Source organism: Caretta caretta, chromosome 5 (assembly GCF_965140235.1).
Source record: "Caretta caretta isolate rCarCar2 chromosome 5, rCarCar1.hap1, whole genome shotgun sequence".
NCBI lineage: Eukaryota > Metazoa > Chordata > Testudines > Cheloniidae > Caretta > Caretta caretta.
Window position 1 is genome coordinate 82,451,130 of NC_134210.1, and position 24,430 is coordinate 82,475,559.

The 24,430-nt window shown below is 38.6% G+C and overlaps 1 protein-coding gene across 2 annotated transcripts in view; it reads right to left on the reverse strand.

Moving 5' to 3' along the window:
- The window catches only part of FBN2 (fibrillin 2), a 254,961-nt gene that overhangs the window by 225,520 nt on the left and 5,011 nt on the right, over positions 1-24,430 (reverse strand). For both annotated transcript variants that reach the window (XM_048851711.2, XM_048851710.2), the window contains exons 3-5: positions 23,416-23,514; positions 22,790-22,885; positions 19,139-19,234 (exon numbers count right to left, since the gene is read on the reverse strand). In XM_048851711.2, coding sequence (XP_048707668.2) covers positions 19,139-19,234; positions 22,790-22,885; positions 23,416-23,514 — 291 coding nt within the window. The remainder of the gene's footprint in view (positions 1-19,138; positions 19,235-22,789; positions 22,886-23,415; positions 23,515-24,430) is intronic.

Genomic DNA, 24,430 nt, shown 5'->3' on the forward strand with positions numbered 1-24,430 from the left:
GGGGAACATGTTCATTTAAAGTTGCGCAATGCTCCCTTATAACGTTGTTTGGCAGCCGCCTGCTTTGTCCACTACTTGCAGAAAGAGCAGCCCGTTGGAGCTAGCTGGTGGGGACTTGGAACCAGGGTGGACTGGCAGCTCCCCACTCCCCTAAGTTCCCTGTGCGGCAGCCGCCCAGCAGTCTATCAATTGTCAGCTGTCCCTTCCCCCACTGCCATGTGCTCCTCCTGCCCTCTGCCTTGGAGTCGCTCCCGGGAGTCTCCTGCTTGCTGTGTGGGGAAAAGGATGGGGGGCTAATGTCAGGGTGTCCCCCTCCCCCCAGCTTACCCCATCTCCATAGAGAAGGGGGGACACACGACAGGCCTCAGGATGGAGGGAGCTTGCTGGCAGCAGCTACTGTCTCAACTTGCTGATCTACTCAAAAAGGCAATGTACTTAAAGGGACAATGAGCATCTCAAACACACACACACACACACAGGGTGTGTGATTCTGTCTGCCACACTGTCTCCCCTCCCTTCATTAGTGCTGCCTTGTAGAGTGTGAGGCTACATTAACAACTGGTTAACCCTTAAGGGCTCAGCTGAGTGACAGTTAATCATTTAGCAGTAAGGGATTCCTTGGGAAATATCCCACCCTCTGACTTCACCATCTCAACCAAGCTTCACAATCATCATTGCTGTGTACACTATTAAATTGTTTAAAATTGGATTCGCTTAACATCATTTCGCTTAAAGTTGCATTTTTCAGGAACATAACTACAACGTTAAGCGAGAAGTTATTGTACATAAAAGGTTGTTACAAGGAGGAGGGAGAATAATTGTTCTTCTTAACCTCTGAGGATAGGACAAGAAGCAATGGGCTTAAATTGCAGCAAGGGTGGTTTAAATTGGACATTAGGAAAAACTTCCTGTTAGGGTCGTTAGGCACCGGAATAAATTGCCTAGGGAGGCTGTAGAATCTCCATCATTGGGGATTTTTAAGAGCAGGTTGGCAAACACCTTTCAGTGATGGTCTAGATAATATTTAGTCCTGCCTTGAGTGCAGGGGACTGGACTAGATGACCTCTCAAGGTCCCTTCCAGATCTATGATTCTGTGTCTTCCAATGTATGTCATTATGAGATTATGAATAGGAGGGTGGTATGTAAGACACAAGAGGTAACTGTTCCAGTCTAGTCAGAACTGGTGACACCTCAGCTGGAGTAGTGTGTCCAGTTTTGGCCACCATATTTTAAGAAAAACATGAACAAATTGGAAGAAGCTCAGAAGAGAACAAAAATTATGAGATTTAGAAAACATAACTTTTGAGGAAAGGTTGAAAGAATTGGGCATGTTTAGTCTAGAGAAGAGAAGACAGGGAGAGGACATGATAAGTCTTCAAATATGTAAAAGGTTACAAAAAGGATTGTGCACAATTGTTCTCCACGTCCACTGAGGGTAGGACAAGAAGTAATCAGCTGAATTTGCAACAAGGGAGATTTAAGTTAGATATTAGGAAAAGTTTTCTTACTATAAGGATAGTTGAGCACTGGAACAGGTTACCTATGGCCTGGGAGATTGTGGAAACCCTGGATGTGGAAGTTTTTAAGAACAGCTTAGACAAATTCCAGTCAGGGATGGTCGAGGTTTACTTGGTCCTGCCTCAGAGAGAGGGATGGACTAGATGACCTCAATGTCTGTTCTAGCCATACATTTCTGTAACTCAAGAAAGATGTCCAAACACAACCATGATGAGATGGGATGGTTGGGATGACGATGAGCTGGGATGATTTAATTGGGGATTGGTCCTGCTTTGAGCTGGGGGTTGGACTAGATGACCTCCTGAGGTCCCTTCCAACCCTGATATTCTATGATTCTATGATACAGTATTAACCTGTATGCACAGGAAATCTGTGCATAACAGCAACACTTTTATATTTAGCATCAAGGCCAAACTAGAATTTTAAAAGCACCATTATGTTTACAATACATTGTCAAGCAACTATTCCATTGCTGTACTTATGCAATAGAGAGTCAGACAGGCATTTTGTATGAAGAAGGGTGGCTTGTGTTTAAAGCACTAGAATGGGAGTCAGAAGAGCAGGGTCAATTCCCAGCTGTGTCGCAGACTTGGGGGGGGGATGGGGGGGGGTCTTGGGCAAGTCACTAAATCTCAGTGTGCCTTGGTTCTCCACCTGTAAAGTGGGGATAACAATACTTGCTGTATCTGTCATGTCTATTAAGATTGTAAGCTCTTCAGGGCAGGGACAGTCTCTTACTGTGTATATGTGCAGCCCAACAATAATGGTGCCCCAATTTGGTCAAGGTCTTTCGGCACTATTGTAATACAAATATTAATATTAGAAAGTAAAAATAAATTCATGTGTGAGTTTTAGAAGTATGACAAGTTGACTAGCTGGTACACAAACTTCTTAACAGTTGGCTGTAGCTTTACAATTCCTACTGGATGCCTACTATATTTGAGGTAAAGAAACTGAATGTTCATGACCACCAGGCTAACAAAGTCAGCAGTCTAAACAGTCCTTTAAACTTGATTTTCTTGTAAAATAGTGAGGTTGTTGTGAATTAAACTCATGAGCACTGGCTAGCAAAGCACTTTTTACTGTGTGTATTTCTCTCTTTCGCTATGGACTCCAATCATGGCTCCATAATTACGACTGGGATGAACTGTGCACTTAAAGAAGGGATTCAGCTTCTGTGTTATGTATTGGAAAATACAGCAAATCATCCTGCAAACTGCAGCACTTGCTCTCCAGGTACAGAATGTATTTTTTGAGAATTTACAAGTAAATCTGTTAATTCTGCAAAACAAATATCCAGAATTTTTTATATTAAGTGGGCTCATCTGTTTGGCAAAAGCATCGTTATACCCCCTTTGTTCTTTAACATACCACATACACACTCACTCAAGCTTCCTCATTTTAATTTACTTATGTCTTATCTGAAGGACATTCAACAACAATCTGCATATTTTCCCTCTTAAACCATCAAGATCTCTCTAGAAAAAAATACCCACGTATTTTGGGCCACTCAATTGCTAGTTAAGAAGATGCTTTTCCAAGAATATTTCCTGTGCCGCATTCTTACTTCATACTGGTTTGTCACTGTCCATTAAAAATCTAATAAGCATTAGTCCTGTTTATCCCTTGTTCTCCTTTCTTCTGCAATTTCTTATCTGAAGTTCTTGCCCCTCTTCTTTTAACACCTCAAAGAGGTTAGCAGTATCTCTATGTTTTCACCCAATACATCACTACAACTTTCTAAAATGTGTTGATGGTTAATATTACCCTACTCAGTCCTTAATGTTCTGAAAGTTGATCGTGAACTGGCTTTAAATGCTGAAGCCTTCACTTGCCAAAGGACTTGTCAAGACCTCTCTCTCTCTGTCAGTTCCTACTTCATCTAGCTCCTTATTCTTTATCTTGCCTGCTTTCATTCTATTCAGTCTGATTCTAGACCTCATTTTCTTCCTATTTTAACAGCTCATTGCTGTATAATGGAGTATTTCATCTCTCATCTCTAGAGCCCAGCAAATCTGCAGATATCCACTTTATATCCACAGACCGTATTTGCAGATCTCAGATCGAACGCAGATACAAATTTTGAATCCATGAAGGGCTCTACTCATCTCTTTGCATGTATTACATCTGTTTAGCTTTTCATCCTTCAAGCTGCTTTGGTATTATTAAATTCTATTGGCTAATTTAAACTGCCCAGCTAATCCTGACAAGGGGATCAGATGTTTCAAAAATCCACTATACAAAAAGACTCACATGAGAAGCTAAATAAGCATTTTTAAATAACGATTTTTCTTAAACACATTACTTGATCTGAAATATTCTCATTTATTGAAGTTATGCATAAACTAACAAGAGCTATAGCAATTGCAGCAGGAATCCTACTAATAGCATGCTTTGTGTGTTGCAGGAGACATTTTTTACATTTCTGATAGCACTGAACTTTCAGGTTTTCAGTGATATTCCTATCATTTACAGCTGCTAAACTTACAGAATAAAAATCTGGAGCAAATAACCAATGACATTTAAAATTCAGAAAAGCCAGGAAGTCAAGTAATCTGGCCCTGCATTGACTTCTCTAAATTCCAGACAAGTCACAAAAAGAGATAGCCTGAGCATACAGTTCTCTCTAGGGAGCAAAAAGACCAATACATTTGGCTCTTCCAGTACCTCTTCCCAAAAGGACTCCCGCCAATCTGTTCCATCTCAAACATCCTTTTTGAGGCTCACACTGGAAGGGAATTTCCTGTCTCTACATAGGTTGCTGGACCACAGTCTGAAAGTTCTGGTTTATTTTGACCAGGTTTTAGCTTCCCCCTCACCTCCAATAGACACTACTACAGTAAGACTAATATGTGCTATGGAATAAATTTAGCCCCTTTTTGGTTATAGAATAGTTTTTGAAACAATCCTGATTTCTATAAATATATTAATTATTCATTCACTAAATCACTTCATATAATAACTTTCAATTTACTAGTTTATATAAACTGCTTACTTTGAGTATTTAGTCTTTGTTTTTGTCATATGATTGGTCACATGATATTGCCTGGATACTTCAAATTTCTTTTTTAACAGGAGAGTAACAAATTATGAATAACACATTTTCAGATGCATAATCAACTTTGCTAAGATTCATGAAACATTTGATATTCAGATATTTTCATAAATGACCAAGATTCATCTGAATATCCACAAATAAATAATGACCAATTCTGTGTTTTTATTCTCAAAATATTACTGGGTCTGTTTTTATTATTCAACCAGTTCTGCCAAATATCTTGCCTACATCTATGTCAAAATAAGTGAGACACTAGAATAGGTATGTTTTAAAAAGGCAAATGTGTACTTCACGTCCGATCTGGATATTTCATCACATTATTCAGAAGTACCAAAAAGAGAATGTGAAGGAGGCCTAAAATACTGTTAGTAAGTTATCCAACCATACCTAAAGCAACAGAAAAATGTTCTGTCATCATTTCCATAAATAATAATATTATCAAAGAGGTTAACATAACTATCTAATAAGTGCATATTATAGTGAGTGTCTTAACAAATCATCTTTAGATGGGGTTATGCTAGGAATGTCTTGGATACTGGTCGACAAATTTGGGTTAGGAGAGAAAACACACATGATTCTCCACTATCTTGCATCATGTATAGCCATCCACACCTGTACAAAGTTGTGGGCATAAAACACTACTAAATCAAAATGGTAGTGTTTCACTCCTACTTTGTACTCATGCTGTTCTGGCCTCCAATTACTGTGGAAGAATTCAGATACTTGATACTAAATATAATACTGTGTGGTCACAATCGGAATAACAAGCCTTACTGTATGGTAAAGTGTTTCCCCGTGAATGTCCATATGTAGGGGCTGTAGGTGGTTCATTGGGTGTATGCTGGAAATCTGTATAGTATTACTCTATAGTTTACTGTAGCTAGGTTATGTAATTTTTCTCTCATTCTGTTCTGGTACAGGGAAAATGGAAAACAAATATTAAATTTACACGAACTCTTATAGTCTTTATAAGTTGAGACATCTTGAAATCATCAATTAATAGAAGCCAGTGGCATCACGTGATGCTTGACATGATGAAACTATGAAAGAAACCAGCAGAAAGAATATTCTATCATTGCAGATTATTTTTATGTTGTATAAAACTTAGATACATTATATCAAGGCAGCTCTTCAATTTTTTTTTAATTTGACATGCTTATACCGTTAAATTCAATTCCTGCCTGTTTCTTCTTCTCTTGACACCTGTGATTTTCTACTTGCTCTTGCTGCTGATAGAAAAAGCAACTCTCAGAAGAAAGTAAGAGGACAAAGGAGACACACTCCTATCTATTGTGACGCAGAGCTTCAGCTGGTGTAAACTGTCATAGCTGCATTGAAATCAATGAATCTATGACATTTTATAACAGGGAAAAGCCTCAACTGGATCTTTGAAATACCTGGGTCCCTTTTCTTACAAATTTCTAATCCCTTAAAGACCAGGAAAACAATGCAATAATTTCATGAAAGATCTCTCAAGAGTCATCAGTGGAGTTACAGCCGGTGTGGAAATCTCATCCTTTTGCTGAAGGACAATGGGGAAACACATATTCCCTTGATTGCTCTGATTTTTCCCTACATTCTGGTATTCTAGCCTTTTTTTTTCTGCTCTTCCTCTCTCCTGCCGCCTTTCCTCCTTTTTATCTCCTCAGTTATCTTCTCTCCTTATCTTCATTCCATTCCTTTGTTCTCTTTCCCCTATTTCCCCCTCTCTTTCAGCATTTTGATATATTTGTGCCAATACAGAAAAAATACATGGAGTACAGAAAATATTAGACTTTGGGAGTGGGTTACACTCATTTGCTCTCTTTTGTTACTCTGTTTTTCATAAAATCTCTCAAAGTGCCTGAAACAGGAGGTATGTTTCTATAGAGCACATGCTAAATAAATTCAGAAACACTGGAACTATAATTTTTCAGGGAATAATCAAGGAGATAAGGTCAATTTCCACATTTAGGGGCCATATTTTAAAGGTATTTTATAGGGCTGTCAAGCGATTAAAAAAAGTAAACAATTAATCGCACTGTTAAACAATAACAGAATACCATTCATTTAAACATTTTTTATGTTTTCTACATTTTCAAATATATTGATTTCAATTACAACACAATACAAAGCGTACAGTGCTCACTTTATATTTATTTTTGTTTACAAGTATTTGCACTGTAAAAAAGAAATAGTATTTTTAAATTCACCTAACACAAGTACTGTAGTGCAATCTCATTATTATAAAAGTTGAATTTACAAATGTAGAATTCTGTACAAAAAAGTGCATTCAAAAATAAAACTGTAAAATTTTAAGAGACTGCAAGTCCACTCAGTCCTACTTCTTATTCAGCCAGTTGCTCAAACAAGTTTGTTTACATTTGCAGGAGATAAAGCTGCCTGCTTCTTGTTTACAAGATCACCTGAAAGTGAGAACAGGCGTTCTCATGGCACAGTTGTAGTCGGCATCGCAAGATATTTATGTTCCAGATGTGCTAAATATTCACATGTCCTTTCATGCTTCAACCACCATTCCAGAATACATATGTCCATGCTGATGACTGTTTCTGCTCAATAACAATCCAAAGCAGAGCGGATCGATGCATGTTCATTTTCATCATCTGAGTCAGGTGCCACCAGCAGAAGGTTGATTTTATTTTTTGGTGGTTCGGGTTCTGTAGCTTCCACATCGGAGTTTTGCTCTTTTAAGACTTCTGAAAGCATGCTCCACACCTCATACCTTTCAGATTTTGGAAGGCACTTCAGATTCTTAAACTTTATGTCTAGTGCTGTAGCTATCTTTAGAAATCTCACATTGGTACCTCCTTTGCGTTTTGTCAAATCTGCAGCAAAAAAGTGTTCTTAAAACAAACAACATGTGCTAGGTCATCATCCAAGACCTCTATAATATGAAATATATGGCAGAATGTGGGTAAAACAGAGCAGGGAACATACAATTCTCCCCCAAGGAGTTCAGTCACAGATTTAATTAACGCATTATTTTTTTAACGAGTGTCATCAGCATGGAGGCATGTCCTCTGGAATAGTGGCCGAAGCATGAAGGGGCCTACGAATGTTTAGCATATCTGGCACGTAAGTATCTTGTAATGCCAGCTACAAAAGTGTCATGTGAATGCCTGTTCTCACTTTCTGGTGACATTGTAAATAAGAGGGCAGCATTATCTCCTGTAAATGTAAACAAACTTTTTTCTCTTAGCGATTGGCTGAACAAGAGGACTGAGAGGACTTGTAGGCTCTGAAGTTTTACATTGTTTTGTTTGTGAGTGCGGTTATGTAACCAAAAAAAACCAAACCCCTACATCTGCGAGTTGCACTTTCACGACAAAGATTGCACTACGGTACTTGTATGAGGTGAATTGAAAAATATTATTTCTTTTGTTTATCATTTACAGTGCAAATATTTATCAAAATTAATACACACGGATTTCAATTACAACACAGAATACAATATATATGAAAATGCAGAAAAACATCCAAAATATATAATAAATTTCAATTGGTATTCTATTGTTTAACAGCATGATTAAAATCACAATGTTTTTAATCGTGATCAATTTTTTGAGTTAATCGTGTGAGTTAATTGCGATTAATCGACAGCCCCATTATATAGGAACTTAATTCCCACTGATTGAGTCAGATACTTAAACATGTCTTTAAAAATCTGGTCCTAGGTCACTAAAATGAATCCAATTCATTGAGGCTATCATTGTGGTGGTTATTCTGTGGACAATATTAATTGGGGTCCTCTGTACAGTTCCTGCTGAACAAGTGATGTTCTAATGAAAATTATTACATTTTTGGCATTCTCAGCACAGAGGCTAAGGACTAAATGGGGATGGAGACTAAACTACCCTCAGAGGTAGTCCCTCAAAGTCAGAATTGAGGCACACAGATTGAAAAGAGTAGAAAATCTTGCTCTCCCATTTCCTATTCTGTACCAATTCCATTGATAGAGGAGTTAGGTCTCCAGGAGTGTTAATCTGGCATCTCTGGCAAGCTCTGTATTGACAAAAGAATTAAGTTGCTGTCTAATGCATGTTCACAAAGAAGAGTGGAAAAGAGGTTCCACTTTCTCAGAGATCAGCAGTCATGGTATTCCAAAATAAATTAACCATAGTTCAAGAAAAAATGAATTAATTGTTCCAGAAGCAGCTATACAAAGAACTCTAAACATAGTCCTTCACATAGAAAACACTGCTGAATAAAGCAAAAGCCCTGCACATATCCAGTCACAGGACTACAAAAGGAGAAAATTATAGTGTAAGAAATTAATAAACTTTGCCAGCAGTATCAGCAGCAGTTACACAGACCTCCCAGCCTGGTCCTGAAACCTTCCAGCCATTCAAAGATTGGAGCAGTTGCAAAGAATAAAATAAAGGAAAGAGCACAGCTCCCCTTCCTCTGGTAAAAGCAGAGTTAGAGAGCACCCTCTTCTTCCCTTGTTGAGGTGGTGAGAGCTTCAGCCACTGAGCAGCTGAATACAAATGTTTGTCAGCTAGATGCAAATAAAACGAACTTGAAAGAGATAAACCTGGTATGTTAAGTTTCAGAGTAACAGCCGTGTTAGTCTGTATTCGCAAAAAGAAAAGGAGTACTTGTGGCACCTTAGAGACTAACCCGTTGCCAACTGTGCCCACATATCTATTCAGGGGACACCATCACAGGGCCTAATAACGTCAGCCACGCTATCAGAGGCTCGTTCACCTGCACATCTACCAAAGTGATATATGCCATCATGTGCAAGCAATGCCCCTCTGCCATGTACATTGGTCAAACTGGACAGTCTCTACGTAAAAGAATAAATGGACACAAATCGGATGTCAAGAATTATAACATTCATAAACTAGTCGGAGAACACTTCAATCTCTTTGGTCATGCGATTACAGACATGAAAGTTGCGATATTACAACAGAAAAACTTCAAATCCAGACACAGCGAGAGACTGCTGAATTGGAATTCATTTGCAAATTGGATACAATTAACTTAGGCTTGAATAGAGACTGGGAGTGGCTAAGTCATTATGCAAGGTAACCTATTTCCCCTTGTTTTCCTAACCCCCCCTTCCTCAGACGTTCTTGTTAAACCCTGGATTTGTGCTGGAAATGGCCCACCTTGATTATCATACACATTGTAAGGAGAAAGAAAAGGAGTACTTGTGGCACCTGAGAGACTAACCAATTTATTTGAGCATGAGCTTTCGTGAGCCACAGCTCACTTCATGAAGTGAGCTGTGGCTCACGAAAGCTCATGCTCAAATAAATTGGTTAGTCTCTCAGGTGCCACAAGTACTCCTTTTCTTTTTGCGAATACAGACTAACACGGCTGTTCCTCTGAAACCTGTCATTGTAAGGAGAGTGATCACTTTACATAAGCTATTAACAGCAGGAGAGTGGGGTGGGGGGAGAGAAAACATTCTGTAGTGATAAACACCCATTTTTTCATGATTTGTGTGTATAAAAACAAACATCTTCTGTATTTTCCACAGTATGTATCCGATGAAGTGAGCTGTAGCTCACGAAAGCTTATGCTCAAATAAATTGGTTAGTCTCTAAGGTGCCACAAGTACTCCTTTTCTTTCTGGTATGTTAACTGTCACTGTACTACAGCTGGTAAATGTTCTGCTTATTATGCACTGAAATCACCATCTCTCTCTCTCACACACACACACACACAGAAGTCATTTAAAAAAAAAAAAAAGTCAGTGGAACACCAGAGGCCAGTATGCAGCCGTCACAATATTACTGCTGGCTGGTGGGCAGCATGGTGCACATGACAACATCATTGAGTACAAAAAAGTCTTCCATATTATCCTCTCCTCCTTTTCTGCTCAAACGGTCTTTCACTACTGGTCACACGGTCGCTCATGGAGCATACTTATGGCAGCAAATATTATTCATTCTAAGAAGAACGGAAGAATGGCCTTGTGTTTAAAGCACTGAGCTGGGACTAGAGAAATTTGGGTTTGATTCCTTGCTCTACCACAGACCTTGGGCAAGTTCCAATCTCTGTGCCTCAGGTCCCCATCTGTAACATGGAAAAAAATAATACTTCCTTTGCCTCTGTAATCTATTTAGATGATAAGCTCTTTGGGCCAGAGACTGACTCTTACTATGTGTATTTACAGCACCTAGCACAGGGGTAGGCAACCTACGGCACGCGTGCCCACGAGAGCCGATTTTCAGTAGCACTCACACTGCCTGGGTCCTGGCCACCGGCCCGGGGGCTCTGCATTTTAATTTAATTTTAAATGAAGCTTCTTAAACATTTTTAAAACCTTATTTACTTTACATACAACAATAGTTTAGTTATATATTATACTTGTAGAAAGAGACCTTCTAAAAACATTAAAATGTATTTCTGGCACGCAAAACCTTAAATTAGAGTGAATAAATGAAGACTCAGCACACCACTTCTGAAAGGTTGCCGACCCCTGACCTAGCACAATGAGACTCCTATCTCAAGTAAGGTTGGTAGGTGCTACAGTAATGCAAATAAAAAGTGCCTCCTGTTGCACAGAAAATTAGCCTATTGGTAATTATAACATTGGTTGTGCTAAACCTGCTCATAGTTCATAATGGATGGTGGGAGCTGCCCTGACCTGATGTTCATCTCTAAAGACGATATAGGCACACCGATACCTGCGTCACAGATGGCCCTTGACAATTTTCCAAACAACCAGCACAGACTAGTACTAATCCCTAGTGACATTCAAACCCCAGTTCTCTACTCGAAACTGGCACTGCACTGGAACCTCAAAAAGCAGACCAGGCCACCTTCACTACAATTGTTGAAAATACAATGTCCCACATTCCCCCAATGCTGAAAACTTTTGACCATTTTACTGAGCTCCTAATCACCACTACAAAGGATAACATCCCCTAGGGACACAGGCCATTGTACGGACTGCAGAGAACCAAGAGCTCCTGCACAAATATGATGACTGTAGAGACCCAGAAATTGGACAAGCCCTTCTGGCATCACTGTTGGAAATGGTGGCTTGAATGTGTAGAAGGTCTAAACTTCACACGCTCAAGACAATGCACCTGGAACCTGCTAAGACACCGGGGGCCTACAAATCCTGCACATGCCACTAGGCCACACGTGAAAGTTAATGGCATCATTGCTAAACATCTGTAGACCTCAAAACAGCCAATAGATAATCAATATCACAGACAAGCCTGGCATCAACTCCTGCAGGTGACATCCACATGCACTCCATCATCCCCCTGGTCTGGACCATTCACAAGTAAAGAGATTGATGCAACCATTGCAGTCACAAAACTGGGAAAAGACTGCATCGATCCCAAGTTCTCATATATTCTGGGTCCACTGCCATTGAACTGGATGATGCAGCTTTTCACCAGCATCCTGAAAAAAATCCCTGTGTGTAGAGAAAAGCCAAGCTCATTGCACACCTAAGGCCTGGAAAACCTGCAGACGACCCTTCTAGTTATAGGAGAATCTCCCTCTTGAGCACAACCTATAAAATGATGGAGATTATGATTCCGAACCAACTCGGCCCTGCTGTGGAAGCCAGCCAACCCAAGGAGGAAGCTAGTTTCCAACTGCACAGAAGTTGCTCTGACCAGGTCCTGGCCTTCACTACAAACATCTAGGCCAGACTCCAGTGAAACTTACGACTGGTATTGCTTTCATTGATCGGTCAGTGACATATGACCCAGTCTTAAAGGATGGACTGCTACTGAAACTGGCCAAAATTCTCCAATGCATGAGGATTCTCCAGCGGCTGAATCCCATGCTTAGCAGCCGAAGGATGTACATACACCTCAGAGATCAAACCAGCAAGCCACACACTGAGTAATGGGCTATCGCAAGACTCTGTACTTGCTCCCACACTTTTCAATGTCTGCACAAGAGATATGCCTGAAGTGACAGTGCAGAAGTTTGCGTATGCTGATGATTTGGCGCTCACAAATGAGGCCCATAGTTTTAAAGAATTTGAAGTAACCCTTACATCTGACCTTAAGATCATGGTGGAGTGCTTGCAAAAATGGAAGTTGAGACCAAATTCAAGCAAATCATTAGTCTCTTCTTTCCACCTTGACAACAGAATTGCACAAACACTCTAATTGTTACGTTTTGTAGTGAAACTGTGCAGTATGCCCAAAGTCAACATATCTCAGTGTCATTCTTGACTGCACACTGACCACCTCAAGAAAAGTAGCCTCCAAAGTGAAGACTTGCATCAACATTATCCAAAAGTTAGCAGGAACAAGCTGGGGATCAACTGCCCCACTACTACAAACATCAGCCTTTACTGGTGTACTCAGTTGCACAGTACTGTGCACTGGTGTGGACAAGAAGCTGCCATACCCAACTTGTGGACAGGTATTTGAATTAGACCATGTGAATCTTCACAGAAACTATAAAATCAGCACCACTTCTGTGGCTTTCTGTATTAGCAAGCATCAAAACTCCAGCTATCTGTCAAGATATAGGCACAGCATGAGAACTTAAACATGCCAAAGACTACCTGAGCTTTCCATCTGGCAGGTTATGGACAACATATCCCAACAATTCCTGAAACTGCTAAAATCTCTATGGACCACATACGACCACTTCATGTCTCTGGATCCGGCCAGGCAATGGCAAAGTACCTGAAACTCATCCACCATTCCAAACAAGCATATTATTACTGACCCATCCAGCTGCCCTCCTGGTTTCAACCTGCCATGCAGACTCTGGAACACGCTGAACTGCATCCAAACAAACCATGGAAGACCCAGCTAGTTCACGCACATGTGGAAAATCAAAGACTCCCCTTTGTGCGACTGCGGTGAGAACACCCACGCCGTCAAACACATCATAATGCAGTGCTGCAAATATGGATTCAAAGGTGAAATGGATGTTATCCCCAGCACCACAGAGGAGACCTTGAAATGGCTTATGGACTTACAACTGCATCTCTAGAATGTTGCTCTGCAGATGCCATATGCGTGCGAGACAGATCAATGGTGGGCAACTTAGATAAAGCAAATGACTTTATAAAGTACATATCCTTCTTGAGCTGTAGTACAATAGCATTGCTGACTAGCATTTAACACAAGTATCTTGAAAATTAACCTTTTGCCATCTGTGTGGCTGCAGGCTCTCCAGAATTGTTGATCTCTGAGGCACTAAACAAGTCCAAAGTCCAAGACCTCCAAACGGTTCCAAAAGGACTTTTCACCACATCCACTGACACTGTTGAACTGCTTCTCTTTCCCATGCTGTTGCTACCATAAAAGACATCAGGAATACTGGTGTGTGACCCTCTCTTTGATATACCTTTTGTAGGACAAGCAGGAGCTTTCATAGAAGACTTCAGTCCGACCTACCACATAAGAATCAAGAGGCATTTACTTCTATCCTATTCCACTGACTCCCACTCCCCAATCCCTTCCAGCACCACCATGTCCACACACAGTGAGCCTCCATAACAGCACCATAGCCTGAGGATTCTCTTTCTTCAGTGCTCTGGTAGGGGGCCAGCGCACTTTCCTTCTCCCTGTAGCCCACAGTGGAACCAGCATCTCTTCTTTCCCTCAGACTCTCCGAGTTTCGATTTGGGCCTGTATACCTCCCAGATAATTAATTTTAAAAGACAGCACTGCATGCAGAAATACAAGGATGCAAGCTTCCTTTGAATGAAGGGCCTGGCCCTAGAAACCTTTACTCATACAAGTAATCCTTTCTCAAGTAGTCTCACAGAAGTAAGTGGGGCTATTGACATGAGTAAAAACCACTTGTGTGCATACAATAAGGATTGGGGCTTTGAATGGGGGGGGATTATTTTACACATACATACACACACACACACACACACGAGACTGGGGGCAGAATATTTATTTCAGTATATAACCTTTTCATAACTCATTCAATTTTAAGCAACAGACAAAATCAAGTGCCTTAACTTTCCAACAGATTGAACATAATGTGTCTACAAACCAAAGAGGAGGAGTTGACCACAAGAACAGCTTTTGATAGTAAGTACAAAAGGTCATTGTATATATCAGAAGAAAATAAGGCAGGCTCTCCAAAACAGGTTCTGCTTTCTTGTTATCCCAGCAGCTAGTCTCAAGTTAAATACTGTAATCATGCCAGTCATTAGTTACTGCTTAGCCTCCTGTCTCCAGCCCGGAAATTAGTCTGCTAGGAGCCCAGATAGCTGAACAAGCAGTCACGTTTTATCATATAACTGAGTCTGGGAGGCCAATCTGAAGGAAAGCTACATGTGTTATATATTAGGGGGAAAATACCTAATTTAAAAGACCTTAATTTACAGAACAATAAAAACTATGCATTTGAAAATACAGTAATGTAAAAAGTAAACAAGACAAAGTCTTTTAAAACTCTAATGTGATTTACAAGGGAAGTTCATCTAAACTTTAACTATAACATTTTAGTTTAAAAATTAAGGACTGTTGCTAAAAAGCTTGTTTCAGAAGCAAACTACAGAGTTTTGTTTTGTTTGTTTTACTGTGAACTATTATTAAGGTGCCTACTACCACCACTGTACATAAGAATCAGGCCTTTTTCATCATGTTGTAAAGCAATCTTATTTTATTACTAAAGGAAAAAATGTAAATTGCAAATTGCCATTGAAAAGAACAGACACGCATTATATTTTACAGAGTTCTGTGTATGCTAGCTTACAGAAACCACATGAGATTAATGTTTCCCATAATTTTAAAATGACCAAAATATATGTTGGGGATACTATTTTTAATGAGCAATACTGTTGCTCATGACTTCATCCTTATTTATTTATTTTACAGGAATAGATGATTCAATATTCATATTTCATGGAAAACCTTTTTGAAAGACAGCAAGCATATCTACCATTAACACAGGCTGAAATTCACCTTTTCCAGACGGTCCTCACGTACCACTTAAGTTCTCCAATACCCTCTAAATAACAGTGGCTCAGACTGAGCAGACCAACAGGGAGAGCTAGATGCCTCTTGCATGCTACAGAGGTGGGCTCATTGCCAATGCCAGATTTATCAGCCTGAAGGTGAGCGTGGAGGGTGAGCTATGTGCCCATGGCATCTGTATACAACATGGTCAGAAACATCCATACAAGGGGGCACTAGGAGAATGAACTGCTATCCTAGCCCATAGGCTAGAATATTGGCCACACAGTGGTTGCACTTCTGCCATGCAATCTGCTCACTGAGTTGGGGGTTGGATTCTGTCCACTCCCACCAATCCCTACTGTACCCAGGCTCTGGGCACGGTTTGATGAATTTCACCCATAATGAGAAGACTTACAAATTCTAAATATCTTCCAAGTATTTTTAAAGTTGTGCCTGAAAACATTGTTCTCTCCCCTTTCCTCAGGAAGTGTTTCTTCCCCCACCCCCAGTTTAATTTTACTAATATAAAGTACATTAATCCATAGACATACATTGTTTAAAATAAACCTTGAGACCGATACACAATTGTTTTTTCCATCTTTAATTATTTCAGAAACATCTACCAGGATTGCTTTAAACCACAGATCAAAAATATGCCACCACACCTATAAGGTATATTGCCTGTTCACATAAGGATATTATATTACTCAGAAAGCATGCATTTAGACTGAGCAATTAATGTCAGATTAGGATCACACAGTCAGACCTTTGTTGATATTAAATGAGCAAAGGAAAGTGTGTAATAGTATGATACTGGTTCTGCTTTCAGCATCAGGCTAGAAGAAAGTCTTCATGACTTCCAGAATATATAACAATGTTGCAAAATTCTGCTCAGAGTTCCTTCCATTGATTTAAATGGAGTTGCTTTGTACTTTCAGCAGTGTAACAGAATGCAGAATTTGGACACAATTACTATGGTTGAAATTTTTAATTAAGCTAATTTTCTTGCTGGTCAGTTATATACTGCAGGCTAAACCTCAGGTGATATTGTCATCCCTATCTGGCATGTCACTCTCTGTTCCTGTACACTCAGGCTAAGACTTTGAAAGCCACCTAAAAGATTTGGATGTCTAAATTTTATCCATCCAAATCCCGCAGGTGGCTTTGAAAATCTGAATCTAAAGTTTCTAATGAATTGTCAGAAAGCAGATTCTGGGACTGACATCTAAAACTCAACAAAAACTGTAAATACATAAGCTGGAGCATCTTCCTCTCATAGAATCTATACAAAAAAAATCCAAAACCATCTTCACAGCCAGATTTTGGCCCATTTACTCCATGAAGGATCCCACGGAAGTCAATGGGACTATTTTCCGAGTAAGGATAGCAGAATCTGGTCCTCAGAACGTCTTAGTCTGATCTCACACTGGTGAGAATCAGGAGTAATTCCTTTGAAGGCATTGGCATTCTACTGAAACCAGCATAAGAAAGATCAGAATCAAGGCTATTACATTCAAGAGAAACCAAACAACAACATTCACACACAAGCACCCCTCCCCCCCAATGCAACAAAAACAATGTTTTATTATTCAGATAACAGCTTCATGTCCCTTGGGTATAACCTGAACCATTAAATTTGTATATGAGTTTTCTCCACTCTGAACTAAAGCTGAGATGCTCAGCTCCCTTAGGCTCCTTTGAAAATCCAATATAAATGAAGTGCACACATTTTACCCAATGAAGAGGATTTCCACATATTTGTACATATATCAATATAATTCCCAACAGACTGCTGCTTCATATTACTTTCCACATTAATTAGTCTAAAGCAAAAATATACCAGAATTAGGTCTGGAGTTCATAGTCCCCATGGGATTTACTGGATAAGTAATGTATTATAATACCAAACACTAATCTAATAGTGGTAACTCTTAAAATCTGATATTCAGATTGACAGCAACAGGCAGTTAGACACAAAGAGCCAAATTCATCACTTATGTCACTCTGCTGCTTGTGGCAAAGTATTGTAACCTCTAGTAATTTGCCTTTCAGTGGGTATATAAAACAAGTCAGGAATAGCAGGAATCAGGGCTTGCTCTATATTACTCCCCTTGTGTCAGTTTCTTTTCCTGCTACACTTCTACCCATTTAGCATGTAAGTTACACATGCAGTGTGTGTCAAATAAGTGTAAGATATATAAAAGTGGTAAAATACTGTGTTTTCTAATCACATTTGAACACTATATATATACTGAAGCTGAAACAAATAATTCCCTGGAAGCTGTTCCTCCTTATACTAGGTCTGAATTTAACCCAGTATGAACCTCAAAGTTAAGAAGTCTATTTTCCCCATCAATGCACGTACATCTCCCTTGCGCAAATGGAACTAAGTACTTGCCTCTACAGGAGATCAAACTCCTAAATTTAGGTGTTTAAAACAACATAGGATGATCAAAGATTCTTGAGGCACAATGCCACTACTTTATAAAGGGCAATCCTATTGAGTATTTTAATGAGGGGGTAGGATAATGCATTCTAGCCATTAGCTTTTCACATCTCTGTTGCTCTCTTCTTCATTATGCTTTTTGATGAGAAAAGTTATTTGCAAACACACTGAAAATAAACTGGGCCAGAGAAAGACAAAGAACATTATTTTTGCCAAGCAAACCAGCATCAACTTAAATTAATGCTGACAGGATAACATTAAAGGACGTACAATTCTAGTGATTATTTTGAAAAGCAGTCTTCAAGAACATTTTAAATTAGAAAGTATGTTGAGTGACATTTCACTTTTAGCTCAATTTAGTATTAGTGTTCTTTTTGTTTGCCTGACAGATCAGAAGTATTTGGCAGGGATATTTGACATTGTTCATTTGAAGGCCTTGTGGTTTAAAAATAAAGAGAATACTCCTAGCTGTCATCTGCAACGTAAACTGAAGTATAACACATTTTGAGAGGGAAATATATTGTAAACCTGTTAACTGATCGCCTGATTCCCGTTATTCTAAATTTTTATATATGGAACTATTGTCTTTCAAGATTAACATGACAATTATAGTTCAAATTCAACCAAAAACAATTTTGTTTATGTTTAGTACTAAATACTTCCAGCATTGTTGCGAGTGACATGGCTAGGACTGACGTTTCTATCCTTGTAATAAATAAGCTGATGGCTTCTTCAGTAATAATAGTAAAATGATAAAATTACTAAATTAGGTCCTAATTCAGAAAAGCACCTAAAGATGTGCTTTCCTGGATAGATATGCTTTCTAGAATCATGGCCTTAGACAGTTATTATAATTTATCCATTTTTTCTTATTTTAAATGTTTCTTTAAGGCACTCTCACATCAGCATAAATAGCTCTATATATTTCCTTTAAACAATTACTGTATGGAAAACTGGGCCAAATTCTGCTCAGTAACAATTCTATGGTTCCAGTTCAATCAACAGATCTGACCCAGCGCACTCAGGGTAACTGACAGTAGGGTTTGGCCCACTGTCTATTGAATTTAGATAAAAGATAATGAGAAATCTATAAGAACACAGCTTTTTCTCAATCACAACAAAAGCATTGTAATTTTCCGCTTGCCAACCAGATATGCTACAGTCACAAAGGAAAGAAAAATATTTTGAACAAAAGGCTTATTATAAACTTGCTTTCAAATTTGTTTATTCCTTTCTCTCCTTATTTTTCTTACCTCTTTCGCACTGAGGGCCAGTAAATCCATACACACATGCACAGCGATTGGGTCCAATACAACGTCCTCCATTCTGGCAACCATTTTCACAGACAGCTGTGTTTGAAAAAAGTTGAAATTCTGATGTAATATTAATAGTATATCTTTGTAATCTATTTAAAATAAATTAACAAATAAATATACCTCATTGGCATTAGTACAGAACAGCAGATAGTCAAGGCTCAAAGACAGTTTTCAGTCAAATCTGCTCAAAAACTTTAGACTAAAACTTTTCATACTTACTATAAAGCTAAGGGAGATGTTTTGTTCATTCAGAACTCAAAAACTATTAGCTATACAAAGATCAAATTGGGTTTACCCATTAATCCCAAACAAGAATTTATAATTAGGATTAGTTTCGCAAGTTTTTTTAAAAAGTAAAATTCTTTAAAATATTGATCAAATCTGAAAAGTGCCATTGTAAAAATAGCATATGGGGGGTCCATGTTTATTAGAGATGGTAGGAAATCTTTGATGAAAATCAAATTTCAATGAAAACAAAATTATTTTTGATCTTTTTTATTGGTTTCTGATGAGCTCTAATGTTAAAGTTCTTTCAATTTACAAGTAAAAATGATTTTCTAACTGCCCTACAAACTCAATCTGGACCTGAAATCCATGTTGGGTTCTTTTCTTCTTACATGTCGTCCCTAGTAATAAAGATTTTGCAGGCCAAATTCCACCTTTGTTTGCACCTGTTAAAATGTGCTTAATTTTAAGCACATGCTAAAAAGCTCTGCTGAATGGGGATGGAATTAAATAGCTACTTAAAATTAAGCACAGGCTTAAGTGCTTTGCTAAATAATGGGCCTGGCTGTGCAGCACTAACAGGCACAAATAGTAGTAAGAATTTATTTCTGCCATAAAATTAGTAGACAACTTGAAAAGAATCTCATTTTTTCAATGAAAAGATGCCACTTTTACATATTTTGGTTTTAGAGTAGAACCATATTTTAATGCTTGGAACTCTGTCTTTAGTTCAACTCCTGGGCAGCATGGGAGGTATGTGGGCAAAGGTGGCTTAAAGTCGACTTTGGGTTTCCCCACTTCTGAGGCTGACAAATAAAGTTTATTCTCAGGCAAGACTTAAAGCAGCCTGAAAGCTGTTGTAAATTCCACTGGTTGCTAATGGTTCCCAGGAGCCCTTCTGGCAGTCCGGGATTGCTAGAGCACAAGTGTCTTCCTGAGCCATCCCATTTCCCCAGCAACACTCCTGTACAGGCAACTGAGGGGAGGCAAAGAGGTGGAGTACAAACCGCTACTGCAGTTCCACAGCACTACAGGATCCCCTTACATAAGCCGAGGCCTCAAGTGGCTGGACCAAAGCAGTTTTACTGCACCACAGAATCATGGTGTACCATTTGTTAGACACCAATATAAAGTTAAAAAGGGAATCCTTCCCAATTAAGCTAATTGCATAACCTCTATATATTCATTCAGTCTTCATATATTTAAAAAAAATGATTTTTCTGGAAAAAAATAAACTAGTTTCCCAAAAACTAAAGCTATAATAATTATATTTCATCCTGGGATACGTCGGTTATCCCAGGCCTGTGGGGTCCCAACATCAGCAAGTTTGCTAGGATGTGGTGCTTATAATGGCAAAGGTATCAGAAACTCCGACTTTACCAGCAAGTATGCAGACAGACAGTGCAACCCCAAAAGTAGGTAGTGCTGGCCAGAAGTGGGCATGGCTAGGACACCTGGGAGATCCATTGATTCATCATATCTCCAGGTAGCCTCCACTAGTGAGTCACCTAAGGTGTCCTGGTCAGAAATTAAAGCGATCTACTTTTGGTGTAGATCACTAGAATGGAATGCAGTAGAAATATCATGTGCCTTCTCCAGTAGTAAATTTACTGATGGGTTACAATTTGCACATGCACACCATGTACAAATTTGTGTCAATCAAACAATGAGTGTCCTATAAATCCATCTGAATCCAATCAATGTCATATATATTCTTGAAACAATGAAGTATGAACTTCCTAGCAAAATGAGGGATATTGCTGGTATACAGCAATTCCCTCAGAGCAACCTTTCCTTTTTAAGCCCTCAAGAATTTTCACTGGGCCTCTAGGAAAGCAAGCATTTATAAACAGAATATGACTGTGAAAGAGAGAGTTCACCTGTTATACTGAAAAGATTATTAATTTTAGTGTCTTAAAGCAATTCTGCTTAAATCAGGGCTCACTTATTTCCAAGGCTGTACAGCTTTGCGCAGAAATATCACGTGCTCTGAAAGAACAGATTGCAACTACAGGACAGTTCCACTGTCTTTACAACATGCCCGAGCAACAGCAAAGAGAGATTTTGGTCTTAAAGTTTCTAGGCAGTCTTCCAACTCAGGTCCCCACAGCTTAGGACAGGTTATAAAAGCACTTGACTACCCTGTGCCAAAACAACTCTTTGTTAAATCTTTTAAATTGGAAAAAATGCACATATAGTACACTTTGACTGACCACTACATCACAAAGGGAAACACATAAAAATGTACTATTATCTAGAAGCGTGATAAAGCTTGTATTTCTTATCAAGGCCTAAACTGAATTACTTTTCACTCAAGATGTCAGTCCCATGTATTAAATGAAGCAACTTCTATGTTGCTGTTATAGCACGTAGTGGATGAATTACAATATTTTGTGGAACAAGAAGGTTTTTTAAAATCTCAAAACACAATGATGGTTTAAATTAAATATATTCATGTTATAATTTAAACATGACTTTCAATCCTATGTCTAGAAGCCAAATCCTCAAGCCCTAACTAAAGCACTGATCCTCCAGTGTGCTCTGTGCAATCCCAGAGGTCTGCCCATGCACAGCTCTTTGTAGGATCAGTGCTTAAGGATCCAAGCTTACTCCCATTGACTGGCCTGAGTAAGACTCTCTAGGGTTTAAGCCCTAGGTTTTAAAGCAATAAAAAAAGCACTTTTTGCCACCAACTATCCTTTAGAACTATCTAATTCTCATGGGAAAAGTACCCCAAAATCATCATCAAAAATGTGAAAATTCATCCAACATATCACATGACACATGCAAGGCTGCCCACAGAATGTTCTCCAGAGCTTTGCCCAGGCTTACAATGGGGCTGTCACTATTTCTTTAGGATGCTCTTCCACTTATGTCTCCATCATAGATTTTTTTCCTGCTATTCAAACTACTTTTTCTTTTTACTTCATTGGTTTACCTCTACTTGCATACCCACAGACCTCTTATACAATTCTCCTCTTTTATTAACAGTCTCACCTCTCAAATACTTGTAACCTGTTATCAGATTCTCTGCTAATTAGTAATCAGTTGGCCAAATTCAGTTCTTCTAATCTCTCTTTAATCATTTTATTGTTTTCCAAATTAATGTAATTTTTGACATCTTTCTGTGGGAGGTGCAAAGGACTCATGACAGGAGTGTAGATGCAGTTCAACCTCGTCCATGTAGCAAGGGACTTCTGTATTACATCCTCAGACATGGCACAATATCTCTGCATATGTAACCTTATGTATAGAATTGGATTATTTTGCTCTCCTATAAACTCCAAGCTACACACATAAGCCAGGACTGTTGGATTGGTCCCTGCTTGTCAAATTTAAGCATGAAACAGAGAAGTTACTTACGTTGTCCACAGTAAGTTCCAATGTACCCCTTCTGGCACTGGCATTGGTCATCTGCACAAGTACCACCATTCATACATCTGATACTGCACTGTTGTACTACAATGGAACACATATATACAGATTAATTTTAATATTATAATGGGTTTCCAAAAGTGGCTCACAGCAGTGTCATTCAAAAACACGTACACATAGCCATTTAAAGAATTTGTATATATGCCTACATTTGTGTGACAAATTGTCAAGAGACATTAAAAACAAAATCTAGGGAAAATAACTTCTCCAATAATATATGGCACAACTTGCAACTCCTAAACATCTAGAGGGATTTTGCAACCAACTTTTCATGCAAAAATTCAGAATTAGAAAAAATTGTATTACAAGATGTGCATGTACTCAAGGTATCTGTGTGTGTTTAAATATGCCCACTTTTTGTCATATCACTCAGAGCAATGCCTATTGATAGAACTAAAGCAGTAAGTATAAATTACATATCTGTATATAGTGATGACTATGTATTTTATAAGGTATTTGTTCTATACATTGAAGTATTTTTGAAAAATGGATGCTTATTATAGATTAATTTAAGAGAGATCTCTAAAAGCAATGCAAATAGTGTAAGTCCTTACTAGATTTTGATCCACAGGTAGGTGATATTTGTCCACTGGAGCAAGTGCACATATTAGGACGGGAACAAAATCCATCACCACAACTATTTCTACAAATTGCTGGGGAAGAAAGTATTTAAGAAAACAGTGAATAAGAATGTTTTCAGAATTAAATTACAAAAGAAATGCTTGTTAATGAACTAAACTCGTAACTTACTGTTTGAAAGAGAAGTAAGTCAGAAAACATGAATGCCTTGAACCAAGCCAGAAAATTGCTCAATTCAGAGATGCAGTTAAACAATGTTAGATATATGCCAAAATAAAACTCAAACATAGTACAAAGAGTTGATTTGTGGTAAATCATTTCTGTGATCAAATGCAAAGCAACACTCTGAAGATGGAAAGGGCCAAAATATAACTCTCCAAAATTGGGAGGAGGGGGGAAGGGGGAGGAACACACTTTTTTTTCCTAATTAGAAACAATAGCCTCCAAAACAAGCAATGGAACAGAGTAAAAACTATAAGTTTTAGACAGAATGACCTAAAGACAATCCAAGTAGGAAACTGAGATTTGACTGCACTTCACGCTCACTAAATACAAAAGCAATACATATTACAAATTCAGGTTATTGGATGGGTTTTGTTTGGGTCATGTATTTAAAAAAATGTTAATTTTAAAATGATTTCAGACCTTATTTTGGAGAATTACTTATTTTTTCCTGATTAAGGATGGATTTTAAAAGTCAAGCTGACCTTTTGAGGGAGGACAGCGTTCGTATTTGGGGTCTATCAGATGTGGTATTATCTCTTTAAATAAACCTTCCTGTAAAGAATTAATGAAATCAGACAAACATGCAAACACTTCCATATTGTCATTTGGATGGTAGTTTTATGAAATTCTCTGGGAAGTACGTAAATGTTATGTAATGGGCTGTGCTAATATTAACCATCTATTGCCATCTTCATGCATGCATATTTCCCCACTGACTCTAATGGATGTTCTACTCACAGAACAACTATACAAGCATGAAAATGC